Consider the following 23053-nt stretch of genomic DNA (forward strand, 5'->3'; position numbering starts at 1 on the left):
TTGACACAAACTTTTGAGACAGCAGCATAAAGCTACTTACTTGCTCCCTTTTGTCTTAATTAGCGGACTTTTGTTGTAAAGAACTTCCAGACTTTCCCAATAGCAAGGGGGGGGGGGGAAGACCAAACTGTAAAATAAAGCCTTATTCTCAGCCTACTTTGTAGCTTGTGCTTTTACCAGCTGTTATAGTTAATTGGAATCAGAGGAATTGTTTGCTCAAGTACTGTAGAAATCTGTAGCTGGCTCTTTTTCTCGCTAGACTTTTATTCTCCTTTAGAGAAATGTACAGTTTCTTGTAATTAAAGTCTCTGTATTATAAAATGATTTAAACTGCTATGTTTCTAGGTATATAACTGGTGAGAGCGTGCCGTCTTAAAAGAAAAAAAAAATCTTTACTAGGATATAGAGATTCTGCTTATTTAAGATTATTATTGATATCTAATTCTGCCTTGGATCCTGCTTACTTTTAACATGCCTATTGGATTGCGTCCTGCAGGTATTTTGAAGGTGGAGTCTCCTCTGTCTACCTCTGGGATCTGGATCATGGTTTTGCTGGGGTGATCCTCATTAAGAAAGCTGGAGATGGATCAAAGAAGATTAAGGGATGCTGGGATTCCATCCACGTGGTGGAGGTTCAGGTACAGCCTCTGGGGCAGCTGATATTCTTAAGTGAAAACAAAACCCAGTTAATTCCAGACAATTAACGAGCACAGGTGTTCCACTGAACAATGCAATATTGTGTTAGGGGCTGTAAACTTCTTTCCCCTGTTAATTTTTGAAAATTCCCTGAAGCAATTTGGATAGAGATAAGTCAGGGCTGTAATCAAAAAGAATCCCAGAAGAATTGAAAGTATGTTACTTTCTGTGTATGTGATCCTGAGATTATTTTTTTTTAACATAAAGGTCTACAGATAAATATCACTAATTAGGTAATAAAAACAAGGTAATAGGAGGTTAAATTGCTCTAACTAGATTTGCTTTGGAAAATGAGGGGAATGTGCACACTTAGGGTTGTTTTTAAGAAACGGTCTGTGCTATGTGAGTGGAGTTACACATATCTGTCCTGTTGCTCACGGGGTCTTTGGGGCCAGCCACCATTTAGTTTTTGAAAGGATTTTAACCTTTTCTCTCTATCCTTTTTGTTCTCCTTCCACTTCTAGGAGAAATCCAGTGGTCGTACTGCTCATTACAAGCTGACCTCCACAGTGATGCTGTGGCTGCAGACTAATAAAACCGGTTCTGGTACCATGAACCTTGGAGGGAGCCTTACCAGACAGGTATGTCTGTATATTGGCATAGCATACGCTGCAGACCCAGGGCATGCCTTTCCTTATTTATATACCCAGTAGCCCCAGTCAGGAACAAAAAGTTGATTTTGTGAGGTGTTGTATAAACATCTATTCTCCTGCTGCGCATGCAGCCCAGTGAAACAGTTAATGCGTAAGTGTGTAATTACCAGGAAACCCCTTGAACTTTGTTTGATGGCAGTATAGCTTTCAATTAAAAATATAAAACATGCAGTAGGAGTTTAGACTTGCTTATAAGTCTGAGTTTTTCTTTTGGTATTCCTAAATTTTTACACTTCCATGTGTGTCACCCAGACAAATATTTTTATCTGTGACATTTGCCCACTTTCTTACTGGAAGATTCCAATAGGATTATAAAAATACAAGATGACCTCTTTTGTTATGTGTCTCTTTTAAAAGCCAGCTAGGCCACCGTGAACGAACCTGTATTTTGCATTAATTATAGGATTCTTCTGTTCTTAAAGATGTCAGTTATCTTTTAGTATCCTTCTTTAGTATTTTCCTCCTGCAGTACCAGGACACTTGATTTTAAAAAAAATCTCTTTTAAAAAAAAAAAAAGTTATAAACATTTGGGGGTTTTGTTGCCAGTGTTAATTACTTTGGCTTCCTCTTGAGAGAGCCGGTTTTCGCAAGGAAGGTGCCGGACTGATGACTGTTCGGGCAGCGCTGCTGTCTTGGGCTCCGACAGGCAGAGTCTGCTGGACTTGACGTCTCTGGGTGAGGGTGCTCCTGCCCCAGCCACCTGCCGTAGGTCGCCGTCTCCCTGCTTCATGCTGCTGCTGAATTGCGGTTGCTTAAGATCTAGACTGTGGAAACCAGTGACTCGAGCAGAGTAATAAACTCTGGAAGACAGGAGGCATATTGTATGGTCATGAGTGACTAGAGAGATTGGCAGTAGCTAAAACTCCTTTATGAGACTTCCCAGGGCAGACTACTGCTTTCGATACAAAGGACAATGCAGACTCTGTTAAACGGTTCGTGTTTTTGTACAGGTTTGAGCCAGGCGAAGGAAAGAAGGATCTGTGATTGCAGAGAGGAACTGAAATTGTTTTAGTATTGCAGTCACAGAAGCTTGCCCTAGACCTAGGTGATTTTTCTTTCCACATTGTTGATTTACAGAAGAAGCTGATGGAAAAGCAGGGGAGGAAGAGGCATCTGGAGACAGTTTTGAGCATTGCATACTCTTTTAAAATGTTTGCGGTAATTACACCCGAGTTATGGTGACCCGGACAAATACTTAATCACAGGCCTTCCTAATACTTTAAATCATAGCTGTGAAGTGGAGGCCAAGGGCTTGACTCTGGCTGTGGCCTTATGGTGCGTGAGAGCTGTGCCAAGGAAAACAAGAGCCTGTTGAGAATGGGTGTCCTCAGTACACCTTGGCCTGAACTGCTGGGCCTTGTTTAGTTTGACTTTCACTCTCTAAGCTTTAGTGGGGAGATTCATGCTTCTGTCATCATTTTAACAGCAGATCATTTAATTCATATGTGATGCATTAAAGCGGGGGCCTGCTTCCAATGTAAGTAACCATAAAAAAGCCACCGGGGTAATGATGCACTGCCTCTGCACAAACAATGGAAACTTGAGTTTCAGAATTTAGCTTTGGGCCGGAGATTTTCTGTTTGCAGATGCCATAGTAGGCTTAATGGGACAGGCTTCGTCAGAATCCATGGCAGAAAACGAAAATCTTCATGCTGCCTTGAGGTATGCTATGTGAGGAGCTGTTTGTCCTGAGCCATTTATTTAGCTGTAGCTGGACTAAACTCCTGAGTCGCAAGGCTTTTACTTTGCTGTAAATCCAATTTGCCACATCGCCTAAGGACAGCAGGTTTTATTTTTACTTTTTGGTAGGCTTTTTGCACAGTCTGCAGCAAACTTAGTCACCGAAAGTAGATTTTAGTTCTCTCTCGAAGGGTACGTTACAGTTTTACCTTGATGATATCAGCAACCTGATGTCCTACCCATAATTTTGAAATAATTTTGTCCACTGTAAATTGTACATGGTTTTGGTCAACTCTACATTTAAGCTACTTGAACCACCTTTGATCCTAAAATGTGAATAGCAGATGTCCTTGTGTTTCAGTGGAAGCTTTTGAAGTGTTCACAAGCTTTGTAATATCCTGGCTTATAAACTGATGGCAGAGAGAACCTTTCAATGCCTTGAAAGGGAAGTCTGTTGAGAGCCATTACTTTGAAACCAGTTTCGCCTCGTAGCTGCAAATCGGGTATTTTTCGAGTGATGACTGGAATGATTAACTTGGTGGCCAGGAGCAGGCGCAAAGGAACGGCTAATGTAATGCCTCCTAATTCACCACCTTTGGCAGCGAGGACGAGCTGGGCATGTCTCGCATCGAAATGCTATGGGGAGCGTTTGCAACTTCATATGGAAACACTTGCTCAGTAATTCCCCTTCTGATGCCTGCAGATTACACTCAGTGCAAGTAATCAAGCAATCCCATTTGTTCTTCTGTGAATGGACAACGTGGTAGAGCTGAACTTGGATCTGGGAGTAAGAGTCTAGAAATAGCTGTTCTCTGCTGTCATTTCCTACTGGTGAAATATTGTTGCCCCGCATCAGACACAAACATGGGGGGTTTTGTTGCCTTTGTCAAGGTTATTTGGAAAAACTTGTCTTTGCATTTCTTGAATGTCCCCAGACTCTTGTTACTACAAGGCTCCCACTTAGGCTATTCTTAAATGTTGCACTGAATTTCTAAGAATAATTCTTTTCTCTCTCTCTCCGAGGCACTGTGCAGTTGGGTATTCTTACACCTGGCGTGGGGTCAGGTGAAGTTACGTTCTGGGTAGATCTTACTTAGAGGTCACGTCCCTGTCCTGTCTCTACTTTAATGTCATACACTGAGAAGTGACGTATCTCTTCCAATTCATTGAACTACTACTTTTCAGTGGTTTTCCCAATGCAGTTTTTCATGTGCTACAATAGCAGTTGTCTCTGTTTATAAGCAGAAAGTAACCGTACAGGTGTTTTACATTTGTAAGTGGACAAAATAAGAAAAGAGAGGGAGAGACGTGGTAGACGGAGGACTTGGCCTGTTTTGGGAAGCAGAAAATCTCCTTTGTGTAGCTTTAATTTACTTCACCTGGTGGTTTTCAAAATGAGAACTTCAGGCTTTTTCTTTATCAGTTCAATTATGGAAGTTTCCTTTTAAGAGTTGGAGTATAGACTAATGCAAATAAAATGTCATGTGATATGTTCTGAATGGAGTTTTGGATTTTGGTTTTGTCTAGAATGTAGGATTTCAGATTCTGTCCTGATCCAATAGAGAAATGTGTGTGTATATACACACACAAGTATACAACACAAAAACAGATGTATAGTGATATAGATTTCTTTACGTAATTTATGTATATGCATAATTGATTTATATATGGGCATGTATAAAGTTTTATCTTGAGAGGATGAGAGAAATTCTTAGCCAGGTCTATGCATGTAGGATCCATAGATCATAATTTTGGTCTGAAAACTTAGGGAGAATTAAAACTTAAGTGACATCTTTGCATCGGACACTTGATTAGATCCTTGTTGAAGCCGTCCTTTTGTATGGAAGTACACTTGTCTTTTTGCCTAGTGAAGATTTTGTTCTAATCTTTAGCAATATATGTTGCTGTTATACATAAATATACATATACATAAACACCGTGTATGTGGCCATCTCTGCTTTGACTCCAAAGGACATTATAGATGAATTTTTTGGTGGAACTGGAAAGAGAAAGCTGATTTTTTTTTTTTTTTTCTTTTTTTTCCTTGCTATGGTTCTCCCCCAAAAGGCATGCAATGTCAGATAGAGAACTTCTATTTTTATAATTTCCTAAACAAGGGTGCTTTTCCAGGCAGTCTGTTCTGGAGATGAGCCTGGGTGCAACTCAAGAGAGCTTGGAGTTGAAGCACCGCAGGCCGGGATGGAGGAAGTAACTCCCAGCTCACGTCCGACCCTGGCAGGCTTCAGTCAATACAAGGACTGGGGCTGGAATTTGGATAGGGAAGGAGTGATTGGCGTGTTACATGCCGTCTGCCTTGACGAGGGGCCGCGGGCTGAAGTGCTGTACGTCTGAGAGGAAAGGACAGGACGTGTTACCTTCGATTTAAAACAAAAGGAGCAATGCTTGCAGGGAAATGAAAAATGCCAGCAGCTTTTCAATTACCTTGCACGTTCTCCAGTGACTGCAGGTAACTCCCACCCCCTCCTGATTCAAGCCAGATGCTTGGCAGATGATTTTCTCTCTGACAGACGTTAAGGTCCCGTCCTCTTTGTGTACATTGGAATTACTTGTGTCGTTTGCCACGGCACTGTATTGCTTTGGCTGAATTTTGAGGTTTCATTAGGCTGCACTTTTATTTAAGGTAAGAGCAGCTGTATGATCCTGTTTCGTTTTATGCAAAGTAGATGTAGCCTTCCCGTTTTCTGGCAAATAGTCAAAACTGCACTTTGTTGAGCAGATTTCTGGAGCCCCCTCCTTAAAAGCAAGACTAACAGGTGCCTTTCTGAGATAGCGTTGCGCACAAAGAACCTGTGTGTGTTTCCTAAGCTGGGGTGAACGTTGTGAGGAAGTGCAAGTTTGCTGAGAAAGAAGTTGGCTCAAGACCTATAGTTTATTTACATACAGAGGTGTGGGAAGGGGAGGATATAAAGTTGTAGGGGAAGCGAAGCCTGGGATTTCAGATTAAAGCAGCACAGATGTGCGTTGATTTTCATACTTGAAACACTCTCTAAGCGAAGGTGGAACATTTTGCAGAGCTGCATGAAGGCTGATCTGCTGCAAACTGAGCTCTCCCTGCATTAAGGAAGATGGGCCCTGTGGTATATTACTGCTCAATAAAACACCAGCAGAGACATTCTGCCATTTATCATAATAGGTAAATCCTCCGAGGCTTGTGCTCTGCAATCAGGAGAGTCATATATTTTCATCAAGTTGAGCTTTCATGTAACGGCCTATCCCACCGACTTCCAGATGTTGTAGCGTTAAGCGGGGCGTTGGGGAGTGTTTTGCCACCAGAGGGATCTTCAAGTTGTAGCTGTCGTGATCCTTGAGCTCCCCCTCAGCAGTGTCCAGTTTCCTGGAGGCACTGTCTCGTTAACTGCTAACCGAGTAGTATTTTGGGGTGCAGAGGATAGCAGAGATGTACTGAACAGTAATTGTCCGGGAAATTATTTCTGCGTCACACGAACATGTGGATTTCACAGTGGTTCAGTTATAGCTGGTTTAGAAAAAGAGAGTAGAAGAGTTGAGCACGTATGGACTGGTGGCATATTGAGCTGATGTGGCATCCCCAGATTTGCTCGTGGTTTTGAACGTACAATTTGGTAAAGGATATGGGATATCTTTGGTTACACTGGTTAGAGTAAATACATGTGAAGGCTGTGAAAGGATGAGGTAAGTTCTCAGCTGATTTCTGCAAAGCTGCAAGCTCCATAAAGCTCACAACCTTCATTTATCTAGTTACAGTTTGAAATAAGCATTGGAGAAAGAGGCCAAATTTTGCCTCACTGATATCCAAATAATTCCACATGTTTTCCACCTGGAGACTTCAGCATGCCCACTGCCTGTGGCTTGGGAGCCTTTGGCTCGCATTGGTCTGTTTGTGTTCCATTAAAGAGATTTTCATGTCGCGCTGTGGCCAGAGCAGCTGTGGGTGTTGTCGTCAGTTCTTTGGAGCAAAATGGTGGACGAGTTTCCTTCTTATCTTTCTAGTATTTTTAGACGCTTTCATGATGAACTGAAGTGTTTATCCAACTTAAATTTCTCTCTTCATGTTAACTCTTCCTCCAAATAACGTTTACAGAAAGCCCAAACAGCTGCTATATTCCATGCAGGAAACATCCGAAGTGACCAGCCAGCCACCGAGAGCTTAATATACCCAGAAGAGTGAGTTTTCCTCTGAGTCAGCCTTGCAGCAGATGGCTGGGGAAATGAGGCAAGGAAGCCAAGCAGTGTATCTCTCGAACGGGAGAGGAGCGACTCAGCCTTGTAGATTGGACTTGGCTCATTCTGGAGCGTTAGGTTTTTGGCTGGGCTCGACAGCAGATGGGGAGTGACAGTGGGAAGATGAGCTGCTTGTTAACATCAACTTACAGAATGGAATTTCCCCTCAAAGCAAATTAACCCCTTTCTTTTTAAGCAGCTATAGGCTTTCTGCTTAGGTCCGTGCAGTAACAGCCACCGGAAGGAACCTTTAAAAATCCCAACAACTCTGCTGTTTGTATAACATGGCTGCTTACTGACTCTGAACTCCATTAAAACAGCCTCTCGTAACATCTGGGCTTCTATAGCATATAAAAATGTTTTCCTTCTGGCAGCAGTTTTTATGGAGATGTAATAATATACTTTTGCAAAAAAATAATTCTATTTTCAGATTCTGCCTCTTACCAATGAGCTCGGCCTGTCCAGGTGTGGAGGAGACGCAGTGGGGAGCCTGTGGAAGTAAATGACCCGCTGCCAACTCCCCGGCTGCCCCACATTTGGTCAATTTGCTGATAGTTCCCAACCTCAACCGTAACGTGTATGTGTGTGTTTGCGTAGTTCAGATTTATATTCTCCCTCTGCTGCAACTGGATCCGTTCTCCAGGCAGCATGTCTCCATTACATGTAAACAATCTGACTGCAATCTAAAGGAAAAATTAAATGTCCTTGTTCTTTTTCTCCCCCTCTTCTAGGTTATCTTTTGCCTTCAGGGTTCCAACTAAATTACACGCTTCCCCAAGCCTGTTAGAGACTTGGCTTATTAGAAGAAACCTGTAGCTGGCCCAGATTTTTAAACTCTACCCTGAGGGCGGGATATGAACAGATGGATAAGAGAATTCAGTGGGATTAGTAAAACCCTTTGAAGACTGTTCTTCCCACTACATTTTTCTCCCGGTTTTGTTTTCATCCCATCTCAGCACATCTTGTATCAGTTGAGGTTCCCGGGACTGATGTTCGTTGCTCAACAGCTTGTCTGCGTCTAGCCAGAATATTCATCTCAAGATCTGGGGAAGATGGTCTTTTCCCTAGCGCAGATCATGGACGGTCAGCCAAGGCCTCTGGATGAACATCATAGGGGGCAAAGTCAGATGAAATAAAGCAAGTATTGCATTCTGCAGTACCACCTCCCAGTTTTTGATCTTAGTGATGAAAAAATCTTCACCCAATTCAGGTACCTGTCTCCTGTTCAGAAACCACACTAAGAACGTGGTATCATCATACGCTTAAGTTGATCCAACTCTGAATTTCTACTGCAACAGGCAGCCTCTTTCTTTCCCCCATATTTACCGCTTTGTACTTCCTTCCTCCTAATACTTAGGTAAATGTTGGTTCAGCTTTTTGGTCTAAAAAGAACTAGAAACTGTCAAATTTCTCTTTCCATATTATTGCAGTGGTTGAAATCATCACCAGTCTTGCAGGTAGTTGTGGTTTTTGTATTCTCTGCACCTTCCCTCTACTGGAAGGTAAATAATTCCTAAGGTGTCTTTTGCCAGGAGATCCTGAAAATGGAGAATGTGCCCCACATGTGGTCGGAAGTAGCTGTTTGAGATGAAGATTAAAAGAAACAGCTGGTTTTGCAGGGATAGTTCACAGCTGTTAAACTGACAGCACCATCCTTGTGTGCATCTCATCAACAGCAACCTTGTTTTCACATCCACATGCTGTGCTACTGCGCTTCTTGTCGTGTTACATGCTCGCTGCCGTAGATCTGCAGCCCCTTAGTAGGTAGGGAATGACAATTTTGTAGTGCCTGTCTGCACCAGGGATCTACAGCAGGGTTTTATTTTGATTCATGGTTTTTATTGCGTACGTTTCTGTTATCAACATGTGAGCCTTTGTGTAGTTCTGGGAATTTCTCAGTAAGTTGCTAGTCCGTTTGCACACCGAAAGAAAAGTTACTCTAGGATTTTGAGACCTGCTTCTTCCATCCCTTCTCTTGATAAGGAAAGCTGTCATGCGTCTGCCACCAAATTTCCGTGTTACCAATGGACCTGTGTCTTTCCTTTCTAGATGGAGAAAGATGAGACTGTGAGCGACTCCTCTCCGCACATAGCCAATATCGGACGCTTGGTAGAGGTAAGTGCTGTGAAGCCACCACAGCTTGAGCTTGCTGCAGGTTCTCTTGCACGTATTTGGTCCCGTGTCTAAGGATTTTGTTGTACGCTTGCTGTTGTCTTTACAAACAAGTTACTTATTCATATTGTGCCAAGTCTAATCGTGCAATGTTGCCCGGTGTTTGATGGCCCAGTAGTCCTCCTATCGTCTTCCAACAGTTTGTAGATACAAAGCTGCCACTCTGCCCTTTGTCTCCTGCTCATTGCAGCAATAACCTTCCTGTAAAATAAGTGGTCCTTTCCTCAGAATTAGTAAACAATTTCCTACCCCCATGCCACTGTAGTTACTTTTGGGCAGAATTATTTGAGCTCAGGTTGTGTTATACGGAACTGTCCCTTTAACTGAAAGTTCAGTGTGTATCAAGTGCTTATTAAATCCACGGGAATTGTTTTTGATTTTATGGCAGCTGTCAGTCATGTATGCTCAGCATGACGAGTGAAGGATGTGATTGCATTAGCCGCTCAGAAGGGCTTTGGTGCAACGCTACCTTGTTGTTTCATTGCACTGTCTGGTATGAAGGTGTTCTTGATTTTCTTGATCTTCATGGCCACTTTGGCAAGAGAGGAGGAAATTCTCAACTAAAATAGACTATAATGCATTTTTTAAAGGAACTGGGAAATGAAAAGAAGGCAGGTACTTCTTTTTTGATCCCTTTTCTAAGTTTTTGGCTTCAGCGAAAGCAATCTAACGACTAACTGCTGCTTATTTACAAGATCTTTCTTAAAACTGTTTGCCATGCCGTTTTAATGAACGAGTTGCCAGCTGAAAAATTCAAAGTAACCCATAAGCACAAAACTATGGACCTGTCGGTTATGCTAAATGACTGACTTGCCACTTATAGTCTGTTCACTGCCAGGAAATGAGTAAGGTTGGGGTGAAACGCGTTTTCCTTTTCTGCAACTGAGTGCAGAAAAATTGATAGCTGGACAGAAACTGCCCTCTTGTGGTCCAGAGAAACATCTCATAGCCTAGAGTAATGCGTTGGGAGGAGAGGACAGGAGTAGAGCGAAGCCTTTGTTTCTTTGATACGAGCAGAGCGATAGGGTCATCTTGTCTTCTGTGAGATTGAAACAGTCGGAGTACGCCGGGTTGAACGGTGCGGTGGCAAGTAAGTGCTGTACATCAGGACAAACCCATGAGATGCGCAGAAGAGTGTAAGTGCACCATTCCTGAAAACGGCGGATGCGGCTAAAGATCTGGTTTCTTCCTTTTTTTCCTAGGACATGGAAAACAAAATCAGAAGTACACTGAATGAGATTTATTTTGGAAAAACAAAGGACATCGTTAATGGGCTGAGGTAAGGGGCTCCCTTTGCTTCCCTGCCTTCCCCTGCAGCGCCTGTGGTACTGTCCCCAGCTGAGCACGGATCTGCTTTTGTTTGCTGGAACTCCCCTTTCCTACACAAAGTCTTTTCATGTCCCTAATTGTTCACCTCCCTGTGCTTTGGAAACATTATTTGTTGCGTGGAGTTGAGGGAACGCGTCTACCTTGTAACTATAGAAATTTGAAGCAATGTTTTAATCTCTTGTTCCCTCACCAGGAAGAAAATAGCCCAATTAGCAACACTTGTATTTTAGAATTATTTTTAATTAGGACTTCTATTCTTCACAGTCCTGAAAGTTGTACTTAAATTCTGACTTCTCTTTCTACTATTCTTAAAAACAGTCAGTTGGTCCCAGAATTAAGTCATGACATTCACGGTTTGCGGTATTTAGACTTTGTTTTAAATTCTCTCTTTCTCTCAACACCGCTGGTCAAAATATAGTGTACTAGAACAGATTAAGTGAATAAACCCCCTGTGGCTTTCTGTGGGGAAACCGTACTGTACTTTTCAACCCCTGCTCATTTCTGGTCAGGAATTCTGCGTAGAAATCCCAAGCTGGTAGTTCTCATGCTCGCAGAGGAAAGTACAGGACTGTGATGCCAAATCATTTCATTTTAAACTGCAGATAGATCTCCCAGCACAGTGTGGTAATGTAGAATAAAAAAATGGCACAAATAAGCATACTGCTGTTCTCTCACATACTGAAATGTGAAAGAAGATAGAATAATGGTGCTAATTAAATATTTGTGCTGCCTTCTGAACAGCATGGGCAGAGGGAGTCGGCAGTATCTGAGAAAGCAGCTGTTCTGGGTTTTTTTTTTTTCCAAACCCCAGCTTTCATAACAGGCCTCTATTTTCATTTGTGGTGTGCAGGGGTTTAGCCAGGAAGCATTTATTAACATGAAAAGGAAATATGTAATACAGTCTTTTTCCTTGTGAACATTGCCTTAAGCTTTTGTAATTGAATCTATTTCCTGTGTCTCCCCATCGCTCAGTTTGAGTCATGGTACTTTGTGCAGCGGTGAGATGATCTGCTCAGAACTGGTAACATACAGAGCATCTGGCTTTGGCTTTTCCTCTGGCCTTTTCCCTGTTTCTTCTAACCTATGTATTTACGCTGTATCTTCCTGAGTGTGCTCCTGGTGTTTCCAGAACACCAGCTCTGTGTTACTGAGTTCTTCTGACTGTTCTTTTCCCTGTTTACTTCCCTCGTTTCTAAACTGCTCTCTGTAGATCTATTGATGCTATCCCCGACAACCAAAAGTATAAGCAGTTGCAGAGGGAGCTTTCTCAAGTGTTGACCCAGCGCCAGATCTACATCCAGCCTGATAACTAAACCAATCCAGGTACCCCCTGCCTGTCAGGTGTGACAACCAGCACTAAACCAGGACTCACCCAGCCAAGACCTCTGCATGATAACTGAGACCAGAACTAACCCCTAACTCCCGCAGACTGATAAACGACATTGGAGCCGTGTTTCACCCAAGGGTTATTTCTTAAGACGGGCAACTAAACGCTCTGATTTTTATTTTAAATGTTACTCCACCTCTTCCCCCTGTTTGCAGTATCACGCTCTGAAACGTGGCGGGCCTTACCACTTTGCACTCTAGCTTGGGAGCAAGAAAGGAGCACGTGGTCACGTACCCAAAGTGGTGGTGGCTTGGACTGATTCGATCCAGAAGCCCCGGGACTCTGTCCCTTGTGCACCATCAGTTTTTTACAGCTGTGGTACACCACTTCAATGAAGAAACTCCCTGTAATCATAGCGTCCTCCCTGCAGAAAGGAGTGAAATGCTGGAAGTCTCGCAGTTTTGAAAAAAGATAAATATGACTGGTACTTCCTATGACTTCTGAGTAAATGTGAGCTCGCCCCACGTGCACGTCCCCTGTTTGCCTGGTGCATCTTGAATTTCCTTGGAGCTTGAAATCCAGTCCCGCTCAAGCTCTGCTGAAACACTTCTAGCCTCCACTTGCTTGTGCTCTGCACAGCCTCTGAAGGGGTTTGTTGGTACGCTCTCCTGGGCTCTGGAGCTCTGAATGTCTAGGACGCGCGGCAGTGACTAACCCCCAGCCAGTTTAACCTTCCACTCCAATTCATAACGAGTTACAGATGTTGTCTTAAACACGTTAAGCTGACGAAGGGGAAAATGCACTGTTTGTTGATAATGGCCGAGAACCACTTCTTTAGCCTGTGACAAATGCAAATATAAAATGTATATATTTTTATTAAAGCAGCAGAAGTCTCCAGAGACAAGAGAATGGAAATACTGTTATAAAAACGTTAGGAAAATAACTGACACAAAGAGCAGTCGTGTTTACAGGAGACAGCATCCAGGCAAAAGGAGGTAGCTTTGAGTACTGAAAAGGGTGTGAAATATGGTTTATGTGGGGAGGAATCCTACCAAACTGGATCCTAAGCACTTGTCTGTGTTAGCAGCTCCTGAAAAGCCTAGTAGTAGTAGTCTATCAACGATCATATCGAAGAGGACTTTTTTAAAAATTGGAAATCTCTTATTGTACCATTGGAAATGGAGGTTCCTCCGCAGCTGTCTTAGAGGGCAGCGAGACAAGATGAGAAACGAAAAGCAAAGCTTTTTCTCTATAACCAAACTTTTAGCAAAAGGGACCCCCTGCAGTAATCTCGCTGACAGTATCTCTGTTCTTCTTTGGCTGCTTTTATTCGCTAGTTACTCTAGGTAAGGCACAAACTGGAAAAGCAAATTCGAGAACAAACTCTGGCCGCCTTTCCCACTGGTGAATACTGGAGGGAGGTTTTGACGCGGCTGCTCGACCCTGGGTGAACAGTCTGCAAAAAGGAGCTCCCCCAGCCCGTCCCTTCTCACGTTGCTGGGTAGAGGCTGGATTTTCTCTGCCTTCCCGTCACGGTCATTTGGAGAGCGAGAGCGCTAACACCCTTCGCTGGTGGGAGACTGGGGTTTTTCCAACCTGTAACGTAAAAAATTGGGAATCTCCCTCCAGCAACTGGAGGCTGAGCGGAGCTTCTGGGGAAGCGTGTCTCTTGGTGCCGTCCTCGCTAGAGTGAATTTTCCTTTGATATACTCACTGAAGTGTTCACTTTTGCCTTCTGCTTTCTGTATTAAAACAGGCGAGCTGAGTTTTGTTTCCTCTTAAGCCTGGGTTGAGGTGCTTCTCCTTCCTATTGACTCACATGCCAGAAGAACCGTTACAAACGCCTTCTCTCAAACGCATCGCCTCTGACTTGGGTTTCCTTCTTCCCCACAGGTCTGTGCAGACTTTTGCAGACAAATCAAAACAAGAAGCTCTTAAAAACGACCTGGTGGAGGCTTTGAAGAGAAAGCAGCAAAGTTAAAGTACTCTTCATGCTAACAAGACATGCCATGCACTCGTTAGATTCCTTTCTTAGAAATCTCATCCCCCCCTTGCCCTTTTCTGTTACGTCACGTCACGATTTGCATTCAATACTGTCCATGCAACGCCATCTTCTCCCCATGAATAAAGCTGTACAAACTTTTTCAGTCTCTGAGGCCTACTTTGCACCACATTTTACTATTGAGACCTTAGGCTACGTTTCTGTAGAAGTCCATGTAATTTTTTTTTCCCCCCCTCTTCCACCCTCCCCCATTTATATGCATAAACACAGATCATTGTTTGTCTTTTCCTTCCCACCCCCTCCTGCCTTTTGTTACATTGGTGTAAAAAATGTAAAACAAAAATTTATTAAATACTGTGGTGTGTGAAAGAGGAAGAACTGGAAAAAAAAAAAAAAAATCTATTCCACGTATGTTTGGGGGCTGGGCACAGGGGCTGGCTGGTGGGAGGGAGGGAAGAGAGGGTGTTCCTCGGTGTTGTACTATACTGACTAAACCAGATTTGCAAGGAGACGTTGATTAGGAGACCTGCTGAACGTTCTGCTCTTCTATAGCCTGGTTCCAAGGCGCTTTTCTGTCAATTTTTATGGAATGCAAAAGGGGTTTTTGTTTTGATTTTGTTTTTTGTAATGCTTAAATTGAATCTACATCTGATACTTGAGCCTCCATACTAAAAAAAAAAAAAAAAAAAGAAAAGAAAAAAAAAAAGACTAAAACAAAAAAATAAAAATAAAAAAAAAAATCCCAGGAAGCAGTGTGTGCGGTTGGTGTCCTCCTTATTTCTCTTTCCTTCCTGCAGCCTTGCTTGGGGTTTGTGCCGTAAAAGCTTTCCTTCGTCTGGCAACCGGACGCAGTCGCTCTGGCCGCAGGTAGGCGGACGCGTGCCCGAGAGCGCCGGTAATCCAGGCCGCCGCTGGATTATACAGCCACAGAAAACAAGAAAGCTTTTTTTTTGCCTTTTTTTTTTTTTTTTCCTCTTGCATCCAGATCAGCTGAAATTTGTTTGTTTTAAAGAGGGTGTGCTGCACGGCTGCTCTCCACCCGCGGAGCGTGACGGAGCTGCTGTACTCCCACGATGCTGGCCCCGGGATGTGGGCATCCCGCTGGGGTTGGTGCCTCAGGCATCCACCAGGCGTGGAACAGAGGTATTTAGAGGAGAAGCCTTAGTCCAGCTTTACTGGGCGCGTTAAAAAGAGCCTGGGGGCGACCTGTGTGTTGAAACGCCGCGGTGGGCAGCGGAGCGGTGTTGCGGTTCACGGGGCGGTTTGCAGTGGATGGTGCCAGCCATCGATGCTCGCCCAAAATCTCCTCTGCTTGGTCCCTGTGCGATCTGCGAACCTCGTCCAGGCTTTCCCTGCCTTAACCCCTCGGCGGGCAGAGGGACCGCGCGCCGCTTCGGGTCCGCTGCCTGCCCCGCTTACAACAAACTCGATCCTGGTGAACCTGAGAAAGCAAATACCTGCGCGGCTCCTCCCGCCCGCGGCCCGCGGCATTAGCCTTCGGGTGAACCTATGCAAATTGAGACTCTTGGCATTAATATTGATTAATGTGCTCTAATTTTGCTTTTCTAACGTGACATATTTCACATCCAGACATCTGCAGGTGATTACAGTCCCGGGCCGGAGCACTTCCCCAGGGGCCTGCGGTCCGTAGCGCGGCTCGGACGGGACGCGGGCTGGGGAAGGGCGCGCGCGCGCTCGCCTCAACGCCGGGATCCCGGGGGCAACGCCTCGGGATTTTCCTGTTGGTTCTGCCCGAGGAAGGACCTTTGGTGAAGCTGGAGATCGGTTTGCACAAACTCTTGAAGCTGGGGAATAGCGTGCTAGCCCGGGAGCGGGGGATCGCCGTTCCCCTCGCCCGTTTCCAATTGTCGCCTGCTCAAGTTTTCGGCGGGGTTTGTTTTCCTTTTCCAAAGCCGCGTCTGCGCACACGAGCCAAAAATGGAAGCGTCTCATCTCAGATAAATTTAATGTATAGGCTCGGGGTCTACGGGACGCCCCAGCTGCCGGTGCGCGGGTGGGAGCCGCGGGACGGGCGCAGCTGCGGCCCCCGCCTGCCGCCCAGTCGCATTCCCGCTCTGGGACCGGTTGTTTGTGGTCCCTGCCTTTCCTGGTTTAACGCTTGCCTCTGCAAAATCTTAAATCGCAGGCTTTTTTGGGGACAGGGCCGCGTTCCGGTCTCAGAGGGACGATAACCTCAGCGACAGCCTCTTCGCGACACAAATTCCCATCCTCCGCCACCACCTCGATGGCTGCTGGTACATAAATATATATATAGAGAGATATTTACCTCCTTACGTTAGAGGTTGTTTTTCTGGCTTTTAAGAAAAGCTCTCGGCTAGCCGGTACGTGGCAATTACCCAGTGTCGTGAACCTTCGCTTCCGCACGGTGGATGTGCCAGATCCCATCCCACTCCCTGCCTAGGTCAGCTTGGTAAAGCCAGCTCTCGGTAAACCAGGCGTGCTAGCAAATGCGAGCCGAGGTTAAAAACCGCTCCTTTAATAAACCCCAGCCCCGGGGTCTTTATCTGTAACGAACTGAGGTCTAACGAAGCGGTGCCTTCTCTCTTGCCAGGAATCTGCTCGGGGTTTGTACTAGCACTGGCTATGAATTATTTCTCTGCAGTTCCCAGGGAGAGAGAGCAGGGGGAATCCTGCTGGCTCGGGGCCGGGGAAGGCGAGCGCCCAGCGCCCCTGGGCCGGGAGGGGAAGGCTTCTCAGTTAACAGAGTGAAAAACCCCCGCGCCTTTTGTCCAAGGGGCTCAGTCTGAAAAACATTTTTTTTCATTCCAAAAAACAAATGGGTCAGCACCAAATACTGGCACAGCTTGTGTTTTAATTAATCTGCTAATTTTAATTAATCTGATCGGGTAGGCTGACTCCCGTTTCACATAGGCTCTAGGCTGGGCTGTGTGATCACGGAGCTGTGGCTTGGCTTCCCCGGGGCCAGGACGGAGCAGGGTGGCTTCCTCGGGCAGCACAAACGTCACGGGTCCGGCTGAGGAACCGTGAATTAGTGAGAGCTAAAGCCAAAAGGGGCACGGGGCAGGGTGCCGGGCGTCGGGAAAGGAGCTGGAGAGGGAGAAAAGGGGAGCAAAACCAAGAGCTGATAGTGACTGCGCGGAAAGGGAGGTTCTTGTCTTTAAAAGGACAAGTTGTGGCAGCTTTTCTGGAAGGGCCTACAAGCTTTGGGTGATTTTCCTCTTGCTCGCCCAGGGAGACGGAGCCGCTCCTCCCCAGCGGGAACAGCTCGGCGCAGGAGGGAGCCCGCGGCGCCGGGCCGAGGCGGCCATCTCCCGGCTGCTCCCCCTGCCCGCCCCAAGGCTTCTCTCCGGCCGGGGACCCGGCTCTTCCCCAGCCGCTTCTCCTTCCGCGGTCAAGGAGCCCCCGTGCTGGCGTGCAGGGCGCCGAGAGGGGGATAAATTCATCAGTGTCGGGGATTAATTCATCAAGTTGGGGATAAATTCACCAACAAGAGAAATCAGGACCAAAAACCAGACCGAGCAGAGAGGCAGCATCTTCTGCCTGGGTAACTGCCTCCGCAGCTCACCAGAAAGCGATGGAGCAGCCTCCCCGGGAAGCCTGTGCAATGAAAACGTGGCCGAGGCAAAAAACGAGAAATCAGAGGAACGGGGACTGTGAGACACATTAAGAAAGAGGCAGGAGCCGCCAGATGAACCGGCAAAATAAAACCAAAGGAGGCACGTGAAGCAAGGACTTGTTTTATAGACGTGTATAGGTACACGTGGACCGAAACACTTTGGTTACGCCGCTCCTTCCCTTCCTCCTTCTGAACTGGTTCCAGCCACTGCTGTATCTTCCAGAAAGAGCTCGCTGGCGGGGACCTGAGGCCCACAGAGGTAAGTGGTGCTCGTGGTCGGGGCAGGTCGGTCATCTGTCCCCTCCCCGCAGCCCCTTAGGCTCTTCCCGCATTTGCCAGCACCGAGGAAGCTCCGGATCACCCTGGAGAGGCAGCAGGCGAAGCAGAAGTGACCGGGCTCAGCTGTGGGACATTAAGAGCAGTGAAGAGCGACCTTCTGAGGTATGAAATAATTCCCTGTTTAATCCCAATCGCATCATTGGTATCAAAGCAGCGCGAGGTCTCTCAGCAGCATCCTCTGCCACCCGGCTGGGCGTAGCGTCTTAGCAGCACAACGTTGCACCCAGTAGCTCAAGTGCTCTTCTCCCAGGAGCCACCAGGGTGGAGGGGCCGGGTTGCCCGGCTTTCGGGCCAGCTTTCTCGTCTGCATCGCCCTGTTCTCGCTCCAGGGCAGGTCTCTTTGTCAGCTCTCCAAGCCATCGCCCTGCTCGCCGAGAAGAGCGTCCCTCTCTTCGCGGGTACCGGGTCTTCCTCTCCGATAAGCAAGGAACTGGAAGGAGATCTGAGAAGAGGTTAAGGCTCTTCACACAAGCAAGGGTGGATCTACGCGATGTGTTGGGTCTCACCACCCGAAAAAAGGCTGTTTGTGCCAGGAGAGGTGGAAACAGGACAACGAGCTTCACGCAAACAAGGCTCCAAAGCATTCAGCTGTTGCAACACCATAAATTACTCACCGGCACGCAGGTGAGCAAGCAGAGCTCAAAAGCAACCGCTGAGTAGCATCAACCCACCCACTCCTGCCTAACCCCGTGTGCCCCGAGACGGGATCGCTCCCTGCAAAGCCTTGCCGGCAGGATGCGATCCCGGAGGGAAGCAGCGGCGGGGAAAGGATACAACCACGTCGAGGGAAAGGACGCCCAGGCTGCCCACCAGCCAGGGGAGGTGGTGCAGGACGTAGTCGCCTTCGCTTTGTCCCAGCTCGGGGTTCTTCAGGAGGACGCTGAGGCCGTAGAGCGAGTTCCCCAGCATCACCAGGGCAAAGAGGGAATAAGAGACCCCGGTGGTGGATTTCCTCTTGTACTGGAAGAAGAGGGGCCAGAGAGAGGGGAGCTTGGGTGCAGCTCTCCGAAATCTCACTAGGAAGGAGGATTAATCACCTTCCCCCCAAAAAAAGAGAAGAAAAAAAAGGTGGTGACTCAATGCCAAGAGCTTCTTAGTTCCCCTTTTGCTTGTAAATAAAGACAAAATGAAAGCCCCACCCTTAAAATATTGGTATGTTAAAGGCAGGGGAGAAAAATGATCAGGTTTCGGAGCACAAATATAGAAAAATAGTCCCTTATGAGATGATCAGAGACAGGGACCTGGGACCTCTGAGCAAAGAGGAGAAAGACGATCCCACCGCCCCTCTTCTATGTGAAATCTCAGGACCCCGGGGGGTCCCAGGACGGGGCCGCTGCCCTGCCCCGCTCGTGGCGCGGCACTTACGTTAGTGTAGATTTGGGGCACTCGGGAGCACAGGTAGAGCACGGAGGAGATGGAGCCGATGGTGAAGCCGATGATCTCGCTCCTGGTGAAAGGCTGCAAGGCAAGGGGGGGCCGCGAGCAGCCCCCGTGTTTTCAGAGACGCGCTTACCACCCACGCCACGGCTCCGTGCGAGGCGACAGCGGGGCCAAAACCCAGCCTTTGAGCCCCCGTCTGTCCCTCGCCCCGCTGAGCATTAAGCGGGATCGCACCGGTCCAGCGGGACATGCCCACCCCACCGCACACTCGATCTTCTCTCCCCCCATCACCCAGATTTAGGAAGCGGCTCACCTTCGACCCGAGCTCATCCATGCGAACGGAGAGCAGAGACCTCCCTTTAAACGTCCCCGGGTCCGGCGCCACGGCTGCATCTCTGCCCAGGAAGGAGACGGTCGACACCGTCCCCAGGGAGAGGAAGACGAAGGCTGCGTTGACCAGGGCGGTGACTGCGGGGAATCAAGCGGCGGCTGTTAGGGAGGGCTCCTCCATCAGCCCCCCGTGCGGCCCAGCAGCCTCGGCGGGCGCCGGGACCCCCTCCGCGTACGGAGACCTTCGAGCTCCCCCTTATCTCTGCGGCGGCACAGCCAGCACCGAGTCACTCGGGCAATAGCTGCCACGGGCGTTTTATCTCGCAGCGATACGGGCAATCTGTGAGTTATCAGGGAGGAAACTGCTCCTATCTCAGCAGACCGAGAGCACTCGAGTTTCTTTGGCTGTCGGGCTCTTAAAAATCATCCCCCCTGTCTAGCAGCTTTTCGCGGTCTTAACTCACAACAGCGCACATTCAAATCCCTGCCGGACCAAGCCCTGCTTCGACAGCAAGACTTGTATTATATGCTGTAAACGAGCTCTCCAGCATTAACAACACTATATAGTTGACGGGCCATCTATCAGTTGGGTTAATAAATTCAAATGGCTTCAATAAGTTAAATAGTTGTCAGGGTCCAAGGGGATGCCTGTTTGTAGCTTGCAGAAAGCTGCTCTGCTAAAAAGTGGATTCTCTCTTGCTGTTTAAGCCTTGCAAGAGCTGCAGAGCCCCATTCAGGTTCCCTTTTTACTCCATTTGAACAGGGAGGAGCTTCTCCATCACGTCAAGGCTGCCATTAATTGCAAGAGGAGTACTGACCCTGAAACAGCCGGAAAACTTCACTCCTTCCCTTAAAGCGCTGGCCTGAGTCAAGAGGCTGGCTGTGGTTTCCAGCTCCAAGACCGAGTCACCGCGTAAACGTGGTAATTAACTTCTTCCTATACTTAGTGCAACTCAGAGGGGGTTATTTTCAACCCGGACACGGCGCACGGTGGTCTGCAGGGGTTTGCAGAAGCCCCCGGCGTGGCCGGTAGCTATTTACTGGCTGGGGCTTGCATGGGTGCTCAGATTACCCAAGAAAAAAAGCCAGCGAGCAACAAGGGGCATCTCATAGCTGCATCAACGCGTCCGCAAAGCACCTCTGCCCCGATCCATCTCCCCCAGGGGGTGCTTCCTCTCCTGGCTCCGCAGCCGAGGACAAGCCAGCCCGAAAGACGAGCCCAGGGGAGCGCAGGGCCCCGCTGCGCCCCTAACCCCAACTCACGTCCTCCGCCCCTGTTCTTCACTTTGTAGTAGCAGTAAAGAGACAGCATCACCAGGTCTGCGAGCACGTAGTAAACAGCCGTGTAAACCTGCCGGGAGAAGGCCGGGTTGGTTCTACCTGCAGAAAGGCTTCCAGCTGATGGCCGGGAGAAGGGAGCAGCCCCGGGGGGAGAAGGGAGCAGCCCTAGGCCGTACGGGTCTCCGGATCCGGGCGCTGGATTAAGCGGCACCCATCCCATCCCTCCTCCCTGGAGACTGGGGTGTTTGAGAGCCGACCCAGCCCCAGCGAGTCGGTCGGTACCTGCAGCGGCAACTGATCGGCCAGGAAGGAACCGATGAGGTTTAGGAGGTCTCCGCCCAGCCATCCCAGCAGGAAATATATGGAGAGAGCCCGGTCCATGATGCCCGTTTTGCAGGCTTGGTAAAACTGCCTGCAGAGAGAGAGCGGGACAGGGACAAACCGCTACCCCCGGCCGGTTCAGCGCTACCTGGGAACCATCCCCAGGTTTCCCTGTTGTTCCCACCTGGATCATTTCGCAATTACCACCCGTCCAAAGCGCTCAGGGTGGGAGGTAAAGCAGAGATTTCCTCCAGCAAAGCCACGTGCTCCCCCGCAAACCAGCCTCCGTGAGAAGCCCTGCGACCCACTGGGTGCTCGCAGCAACCCGCTGGGCTCAAGCCCTTGTGATCCGTCCCTCGTGCCGGGGCAGAGCACAGCAAGGAGAAGCACCAGTTGCAGAAACCGCCTCTCCGGTTACGAAATAATCTGACGATACACCGAGACTGAGCGTGACCCCCCACGTTCCCCTCTGCCACGGTTGTCCAAAGCGCTTCCAAGAAGCCCAGGGCTCCGGGAAATATTTCTTCTGCACGTATGACCTGCAACGACTGCATTGCAGTTGGCTTACGTGGGTTATTACAGCTGCCAAGCGTAATAACAACGATAAAATAACAAACAAGGCTTTGGGGCTGGACCGCCTGCTCCCTCTCCTCCTGTTAAACCCAGATTTTCCAAGCCCAGATTGCTTTTGCCGGGTAGATTTAATAATTCAGGCAGCTGGAAATTTGATTTTTAGAGAGGGGTGTTGTACCAAGGGAAGGGTTGTACCAGTCGGACGGGTTTTGGGAGCGATACTTACGGAAAAGAGGCAGCCGCAAAGCAGAAGATGGAAACCAGACCCAGGACGATGCTGGCGATGTCCCGGCCGTCCTGGGCGCATTCGTTGAACACGTCCATCACCCAGCGGGAGCCGTTGGGACAGTCGGAAAGATTCCCGGGCGGGAGACCCCTCCAGCGCCGCGCATCCATGGCCTCCGGTGCTCAGCCCCGCCGAGGGACGTTTGTTAGCCTCCGGCAGCCAAACCGCTGGGATAACGCTGGAGAAAATGCGATAACATGGGAAAAAATGAAATAACGCTGGGGAAAAATATATCTATATTAGGAACAAGCTCACGGCTCCTCCGGCTCGAAGCTGCCTCGCATTGCAAATACTCATTACTGGCTAATACACCTTTCTTGGCGTTAATTTGGCGTCCGGTGGGATGGCCTGGCCTGGCAGGATTTGGCCTGAAAGGAGAAATAAAACCTTTGCAGAGCTTTGACTTACCTTCCTTCGCTGACGGCGCTTTGGGAATCGCCTTTATTTTTCTTTGGAAACCCGCTGCTTTTTCAGAAACTTGTTTTTTGTTTTGTTTGTTTGTTTGTTTTTTTTCCCTTTGCAGCTCCAGCGCTTCTTCAGAAACTCGCCGGCTTTCCTTTGCAAATCTTCTGCTTTTTCAAAAACTCGCCGGGTTGCTTCCAAATCCCCTGCTTTTTCGGGAAGCGGCTGGGTTTTTTGCAAATCTGCTGCTTTTGGGGGGGGGGGGGAATTATCGCTTTTTATCCGCAAACCCCCTGCTTTTCCAGACACTTGCTGTTTCTGTTTACCAACCCGATTTTGAGGAAAGCCGCTGGTTGCCGTGCAAACCCGCCCGCCCGCGGGGCGCCGCGGGCGCGGGCCGGGGCGCATGCGCGGACGGACCCCGACCCGGCGCGCGCGGGGGGGGGTGCTTTCCCCGCGGTC

At 47.9% G+C, this 23053-nt stretch overlaps 2 protein-coding genes across 4 annotated transcripts in view; one reads left to right on the plus strand and one right to left on the minus strand.

Annotated features, from left to right (window-relative positions):
- CAPZB (capping actin protein of muscle Z-line subunit beta) overlaps positions 1-14222 on the plus strand; it is a gene marked incomplete at its 5' end in the record, with an annotated part of 61126 nt that extends 46904 nt beyond the window's left edge. For 2 of the 3 annotated variants that reach the window (XM_082328810.1, XM_082328809.1), the window contains 6 exons: positions 497-638; positions 1161-1277; positions 9301-9366; positions 10626-10702; positions 11963-12075; positions 13973-14222. In XM_082328810.1, coding sequence (XP_082184936.1) covers positions 497-638; positions 1161-1277; positions 9301-9366; positions 10626-10702; positions 11963-12065 — 505 coding nt within the window. In that variant the 3' untranslated portion in view covers positions 12066-12075; positions 13973-14222. The remainder of the gene's footprint in view (positions 1-496; positions 639-1160; positions 1278-9300; positions 9367-10625; positions 10703-11962; positions 12076-13972) is intronic. The other variant, XM_082328811.1, reaches the window with a different exon arrangement.
- A 3587-nt stretch (positions 14223-17809) lies between these two features.
- On the minus strand, positions 17810-22972 carry SLC66A1 (solute carrier family 66 member 1). The gene is made up of 8 exons (XM_082329062.1): positions 22598-22972; positions 22130-22367; positions 21292-21421; positions 20992-21079; positions 19712-19866; positions 19384-19476; positions 18793-18978; positions 17810-18460 (listed from the first exon to the last, which is right to left on the minus strand). Exons 2-8 carry the CDS (start codon positions 22297-22299, stop codon positions 18362-18364), a joined length of 921 nt encoding a protein of 306 aa, XP_082185188.1. The 5' UTR covers positions 22300-22367; positions 22598-22972; the 3' UTR covers positions 17810-18361.
- Between the last annotated feature and the right edge of the window lie 81 nt (positions 22973-23053).

The sequence above is a fragment of the Platalea leucorodia genome (assembly GCF_965183815.1).
Source record: "Platalea leucorodia genome assembly, chromosome: 17".
Classification (NCBI taxonomy): Eukaryota; Metazoa; Chordata; class Aves; order Pelecaniformes; family Threskiornithidae; genus Platalea; species Platalea leucorodia.

Coding starts and splice junctions, on each gene's coding strand:
- SLC66A1 (XM_082329062.1), bottom strand. CDS start 22,299: ATGGATGCGCGGCGCTGGAGGGGTCTCCCGCCCGGGAATCTTTCCGAC. Junction 19,867..20,991: donor GAAGAACAGGGGCGGAGGAC/GTGAGTTGGGGT, acceptor GATTCCCCGCAG/TCACCGCCCTGGTCAACGCA. Junction 19,477..19,711: donor TGGATGAGCTCGGGTCGAAG/GTGAGCCGCTTC, acceptor CTTGCCTTGCAG/CCTTTCACCAGGAGCGAGAT.